General features: G+C 40.6%; 1 protein-coding gene across 1 annotated transcript in view; it reads right to left on the reverse strand.

Moving 5' to 3' along the window:
* The window catches only part of LOC309883112 (transmembrane 9 superfamily member 2-like), a 30,977-nt gene extending 25,379 nt beyond the window's left edge, over positions 1-5,598 (reverse strand). The window contains exons 1-5 of the mRNA XM_082770883.1: positions 5,351-5,598; positions 4,818-4,885; positions 3,379-3,472; positions 2,026-2,153; positions 1,676-1,805 (exon numbers count right to left, since the gene is read on the reverse strand). Coding sequence (XP_082627009.1) covers positions 1,676-1,805; positions 2,026-2,153; positions 3,379-3,472; positions 4,818-4,885; positions 5,351-5,467 — 537 coding nt within the window. The 5' untranslated portion in view covers positions 5,468-5,598. The remainder of the gene's footprint in view (positions 1-1,675; positions 1,806-2,025; positions 2,154-3,378; positions 3,473-4,817; positions 4,886-5,350) is intronic.
* Between the last annotated feature and the right edge of the window lie 1,613 nt (positions 5,599-7,211).

Genomic DNA, 7,211 nt, shown 5'->3' on the forward strand with positions numbered 1-7,211 from the left:
TTCAATTTGATTTGAATTTTCCTTTCTTCCCACAATTGTCATTGTTTAGAAAACTTTAACTATAACTTTCACTTGAATTAAGGGACCAGAATAATGGACTTCCAGTTGAGTTTCTAATTTTAAAGTTCCTTTCTTGGTTTTATATGTTAGCCATTTTCCAACTGCCATAAAATATTCCTCTCCTGTCCCTCTCAGCAAAACATTAAAGTGTCTTGCACTAAAGTTATCTGGATTCCTCATCTTTAACTGCCAGAAGAAGACTAGAATCATGCCTGTATCATACTATAACCCTATCTTTAGGTACCTTTTCCCTACAATTTAAAGTAGCAGCTGAGGCAGTAATATAATTTGTTAGCTACATAAATGTGAGGATGAACGGTAGTTCTGACACTGCATGATAACAACCTCTTTTCTGCCCCATTTTGAAGGGATAATTACATCTTCCAAAATAGTTATTTAGGTATACTTCTTGAGAAGAATGATATTGCCCAACTCAGCCCAGAAATCAGTCATATTCACTGTGCTACGTTCTTATTTGCCAAGGTAGCAATCCTTTCTTCTACTGCTGTGCTTTGCAACGAGATGCTACAGACTAAAACTGAAGCTGAGTACTGCAGCTACACTAGCAAAGCACCCACACCACAGCTAGCACACCCAATGTGTGCAGCATTTCATGGATATACCATACAATCTCCCTGAGCACTCACTAGGAAATTCAACTATTGCCACTTACATATGAAGCTCATCCTATAAAAAAAATAAAATTGTTTAAGTTACTGACTTTGCCACAAACATTTTCCATGTACCACAAAGCTTCCAAGACAGCAGTATCAATGTAACATAAAATCAATCTTCTCAATAACCCTACAGTATAACATCACAAAGTAATACAGATTAACACCTAACTACAGCAGGTTATTCAAATCACCGACCATTTTCAGAGTTAAGTGAACATGCACAATAAATGCATCACATGTTAATATAAATGAATTGACTGCACTACATACAAGCAGTAAGTTATGTGGCAGAGCACAGCCACAGCAAACTGCTCTCTCAAGAGGGTGGTCCTCCACCTCAGAAGAACTGCATCACTAATATATGTAACAGCAGTAGTTCAACATAGAACTCCCAGGATGAGTGACACATTTCAAACTGTTGTGAATATAATTCTTTCCTCTATCACAGCTGTGTTATCTTCCAGCCATCTGGGAAAAATCCTGAGATATTTAGGTTGTAAACTGTGCTAGACATAGCTTTTGCAACTAGAGCGCTGCTCATTTCTGGATCTTCACTAGACAGCTTGTATGTGAAATCCATAAAAGGTCTTGCACACAGACACAATTCAAGTTGTGTGGACACAGAATTAATAGGTATGGAGATGGATACATATGACATTTCAGAACAAAAACTCTGAGTTTTCTAAGGCTTTCAGACATCAAAACAGTTACTTTATAGCATCATGTAGACAAACAAACAAACGAAGTGTCTTTTTGGACACTTCTATCAGAAAGACACTGCATACAAAAGAAGCCATTCTGTTTTTTCAGTGCCCACATTCTGAATATTAACTATACTTACAAGGTTACCTATTCTTTTTCAGGAAAACAAAGCTTAAAAATAAAACTCTGAAATAAATTACATCTACTATACTAAAGAAAAAAGTTCCACCACTTACATTTATAACACAAGCATCTTTAACTCTACCATCTGGAGTAACAAAACATCCTATTGGGAATCCTGGATTACAGTACTTTTGTCCATCTTCCACATCATAGCACCATGTTACAGGCATGTTATCAATAATCCTATAAAGAAATCATCAAAGAACAAGTCCTCAGGAGATATGCACCTTATTTCATACTGACATTTAACATCCATGTAATGCAGTTTTCAGTAGCACCCACAAGATGCACAGTAGAGGACAACAATCTGATAGAAGAAGGAAGAAAGCAACCACTTAGAAGAAAAATAACGTGATGCTAAAAAAGGAACTTGAAAAAAGCTCAAGCACACATTTCAGCTTACCAGTGATGTTGATAGTTCAACTGCATTCCTTTCTTCAAGAAAGCCAGCTTGCTCCTATCAGCACTGTTTTCTGGGTCATAAGACCTTGTACAAACTTTCTTGCATGTTTCCTGCTTCTTAAAAGTGAACTGGTATGAAAGTACACAAAGAGAGTAATTTAAGTTTTGCTTCAATAATCTGTCCAGACTTCTCTTGTAAAGCTAACTTATTTGACGTACATCCCTGACATGAAAGTTTGAGGCAGAATTCCCCATAAAATAAATTGCTTTGACTAAATTTCAAGAGTTTTGTATATCTGGAAACTGTATTCCCCTTTCATGTTGCTAAAAGTCTACAACAGCCCAGATAAATTACCTTCAGATGATCAACATTTGAAAATGAGCAGAAAAGGTACTGCTTTCTTATTTTTAACAGTTTATTTTGACAGTTTCGTCATCTGTTACACCAGATTTTAACTAAATCTTTTTTTAATGTTCTGCTTTAATTTTAGCTGTGTTTCCCTCATGATTTAAGTTATCAGACAATGCTGCCAAAAATGTAACATGTTGCACAATGTCTATGCTTCAAGGGCAGACACCACCTAATGCTAACATGCTCACATTTGTCTATCAAACTGGTATTCTAACCCAGTTAGGATTTACCTGTTACTGAGCTAACATAACTAAGACCATGACTGAAAATTCTAATATTATTAAGGCTTAAGCGATAACCAATAACAGGGCATTTTTAATTACTGTACTATATAGCCATTTCAAAGACATAACTGTTACAGTTCTTAAATTACAGGTATCAAGCCCAAATGACACATCATGCTTTGTATTTAAAAGCTTCTTGTGGTTAGCAATCATACGACTACATTAGCTCAGAGAATAAAGGAGAAAGAGACCTCTAGGAGAGCAGGAAATAAGCCCCAGCTTGGCTTCTCTTCCCACTCTGGAAGTTGCCTGATAGCACAACTAAGATGTATGTGAAACAGTTCCTGAACCAGCACTTTATGGCCTCCTATATTACAGCTCAAAAAATGATTTCAGATCACCTAACACTCTAGGCTATATACCCAGCTGTTCAAGAACTACTTAGTTTCTTGATTCCTCTATCATAGAGAAACAGGAGGGAAGAGTGATTACTGGCTCACAGCTTCCTAACTTTTATTAGTCACCCTTCAATGCTTTTGGGACTGGAAGGATTTTTTTGTTCATTTTTATTGCATAAACTGTACAAAGTTTAAATGAATAACAAAACCAAAAAACTCACAAATTCTTCAGCCATGTCTTCAGCTATATCAACAGACTACAGCCATTAAAAAGAGAGCTATCAAATTTAAACAGGATTGTATTTAAGAGATGAAACAACCTTATATGGAGATGATGCTATTCTCTCTCCAAACAGCACTTGCCCAAGATTTTCTGATGGTCTTTTCTCTTCCTTATCTTGACAGAAGTCAAAACTGGAAAAAAAAGAAAAAACAAACAAACAAACAAACAAACAAACAAAAAAAAACAGTAGAAAAGATAACCTTTAATTTTTAATTACCATATAATTGTAAATAATAGCCTAAAACAATTTCTTAAGTTTTGTCCTTAGCATTGCAGTTTTCATGTTTCTTTCAGTAGGCCTGCAGCTGTTAATAGAAGTATAAGTGCTTCTGTATATATTAAATAGAAATATTCCTATTTGATGTCAGTTTCAACCAAGGTATTTCAAAGGTAAAGTATATTTAACAAAACACATGGCTTTTAGTCCAAACAGTCTTTTCAAGTAACAGTTTAAACAAACAATATCACGTTTTGCATTAAAAAAAAAAAAGTCTGTCCATTCTCTTGGAAAAAAAAAAAATAATAAAAATCACCCCCCGTTCTTAAAGGGGCTTTTACAAAGACTCTTTAATATGAAACACGTTCCAAAGAAGTACTTCCAATATTAATATTCCACACTGCCAAATACCATTCACCAACTCTTTTTGACTCAATATAGTCTGAAACAGCTGAAGATTGGAGCGAAAATATAACCATTCTGTGTCTTTATTATTTAAACATGGGCAGCAGTAGGTTAAGAAAAAGAGATTCACTTATCTTTGCTGAATAAGTACTTTTCCTCAATGTGTGGGCCTAAATTCATTGGCTTTCATAAAGTTTAGTGCAAATAGAGATATTGTTGACTTTTTGAGCTAGCCTGTGGCCTTGTTGCTACTGTTGCATTACACAGTGTTAGAGCTACATTAACAGCTAGTTTTTCTTTCCTATGTTAAACAGCAAGACGATTTTATTGATTGCATATAACTGCTTACTAGCAGTGCTTTTGTAGATATAGTATACATCAACAACAATCAAAGTGAAAATAAAACCCAAAAATTAGATACAGAGCTTTGGCAGTAAAAGAAAAATAACAGTGACTTTCCTTTCAATTACTTTAGTTGCCAGAAACAAAAAACACAAAGATTTGGATTTGACAAATAGGAAGGAGTTTCAAATGTGTCAAACAGTCTGTGCTAAGTCTAAAACTGAGCTCAAATGCAAAGAACCCGTAGAAACTCAACAGCCTCATCTTTAACAGTAACAGAAGGTGGTCAGGAGGCACAGGGTTGGCCTTCATCCTTTCCACTGTTGCATTTTAGTCCTGCTGATGAGCACTGGATTTGCTCTGCTATCTGTACATCCAAAACAATCCTTTCTGTACACCCAAAACAAGGCTTACAGGAAATAAGAGCACTTGTGTTATGGGTTGTATCACTGCACTAAGAACAGAAAACAAACTTTCCAAATGCTTCTGGAAGCCTGTCGTGGTGTACTTACGCATCATACTCATATGGCAGGACCGATTCAACCGAGTCCAGTCTGTTCACAAAGAGCTCAATTAGCGACTGAAACGGAGAAGAGAAGTATGAAAATACAAATCTGCAAAATCAGAGGCACGGCCAACACGAGGTGCATCAGCAACTGTCGGGAGCTAACCAAAGTTGCAGCATGCCACAGTTCCTGCACTCTTCTGACAGGCCCCGACCGCAGCGCCGGGCCACGCCACAGCCATCCCCCAGCAGCCCCGCCGCCACAGGAGGCTGCAGCAATGAAGGGAAATTTGCTTTTTTTCCAGTCATGACTGAAAAATTGGGCGGGAAAGGGAGAATTCCGCCCTCCCGGGGGAAACGCCAGGTGTGCCTGGGAGAAGGCGGCGGGTGTCACTCCCCGGAGCAAAGGTCCGTCCCGAGAGGGACCGGCCGGGGCTCACGCCTGGAGGGTTCCTCGGTCGCAGAAACCCCGTCAAGCCCCCTCGGTGCCTGCACGGCCATGGGGGAGCCCCGCCGGGCCTCCCGCCAGGGCTCTCTCACCTTGCAGCCCTCGCTCTCCTTGTCGTCGTCGCAGAAGCTGACGGGCGCCAGGCCGGGCAGGTAGAAGGCGGTGCAGAGATGGGCCAGCAGCAAGATGCCGGCCGCCAGCAGCCTCATCTTCCAGCCTCAGGGGGCGAAGGCAGCATGAGGCGAGGCGGCAGCCCCGACTCCCACCCCCCCGGCAGCGCCTTGCGGAGGCAGCCCCAGCCCAGGCGGAGGCCGGCAGCGGCGGCGTCACCACAGCGCTGGGGCCGCGGCGCCTGCGTGCTGCCGGGTGAGGCGCCGGGCGCCATCTTGAGGTAGGGCGCTGCGAGGCGCGGCTGCTCCGCTCCTCACGGAGCTTGGGGCTGGCTCCGGGGCGTTTTGGGGGAAGCGATTTCTCTTCTTCCTCGCCTTCCACGCTCACTTTAGTCCTTGCTCTTCTCTTACTCCTCTGCTGGCGCTGGGTTCCACGTAGCTGCACCTTCTGCGGTGCTCCCTATTTATTTCCAGTTTCATGATAAATAGAAAGGCGCTCTTTTTCCTAAAGCCTCCTATGGGTGATTAGTACCAGAACCTCTTTCCAGGTTCTAGCCCCCTGCATAGCAGAGAAAAACTTAAATTAGATCTTTACCAGCTCAGAAATTAGGGCAGAAATCCCAGATATTGCAACCTTGGGTTGCAACCATCGCTTTCAAGAATTAAATGTGGTGGGGTTTGTAGGGAGAGCAGGGAGGGTTGTCTGCTGGTTGTTTTTTGGTTTAGTGTTTTATTTTTGTTGTTTGTTTGTATATCTGGTTCAGCAGCTTGTGATGTTTACGGCCAGTAACAGTGGGATGCACACCAACTCTTGGTATTGCTCCTTCCCCCCTATGATGCAGCTACAGCGGTGCCACGAGCGTGGTGTCAGGCTCCAGGACCACTTGCTCAGGTTGCAAAGGCAGGAGCAGTGTTCAGGGGCAGCTGCAAAGCCTGTCTGAGAAGCAGGGCATGTGAAAGCACTGGCTGCAATCCAAGCTCCATGCCACTATGGCAAGATGTAAACTCACTGCTGAGACATTAAGCTAAAAGTATTGCTGCTGATAGAGGGTAGGTAACGTCTCCATCTTCCTTTCTGTAATTCCTGCTTAGGCAAGCTGTTGCCACTCTGGTTTCCAATCTATCTGTGAAGTTACACGTGCATTTCCCATGCAAAACTTCTATGCACAACAATTTTATCCAACTCATAAGTCAGTGGTGTGTTGCCTTTACCATTTTGCAATGGGCAAAAGGAGAAAGAATAAAGGAAGGGTAATGATTACTTATCTCACGTGTCTTTTCTGTTGAATCTGGAGAAACTGAGATGTCATTTCAGGAAGCTCCAATTATAGATCAGGGAATTGTGATCCATCTTGTATTGCTAAACTGAAAGGGAGCACAACTAGATCCCAAATAGGTTATTCGGGAGAAACACATAATGGAGTTGTGGTTTAGAGAAAGTTGACAAAAGTTAATCCTAGAAACAATTGGTTTGTGCTGCTTTGATCCACTCTATCCTGATTTTCACAGAGCAAAAATACTGATTTTCTATAAATACCTATCAAGTGACAGCTGCCCAGAAAATTGTTCTTTGTCATGGAAGTATTAATCTGATCTTTTCAGTTATTAGTTTTGGACTGTATATCTGGAGGGAATTATGTTCCTTTTTTATTCATTCTGATTACATTTTCGAACATACTTTTAATTCTTTCTCTGCTCAGACATTTGGAAGATACGCAGTTTGTTCTCTATATTTTGTTTCAGGCTTATTCGATTAGATGTTATATGTGCAGATCTGTTTCTGTGATTATATATGCTTGTTAGCTTGGTTTTCTAAAAATGAAGCCAAACAAACAAAAGCCCC

Source organism: Aythya marila (genome assembly GCF_965140915.1).
Source record: "Aythya marila genome assembly, chromosome: 13".
In the NCBI taxonomy this organism is placed as follows: domain Eukaryota; kingdom Metazoa; phylum Chordata; class Aves; order Anseriformes; family Anatidae; genus Aythya; species Aythya marila.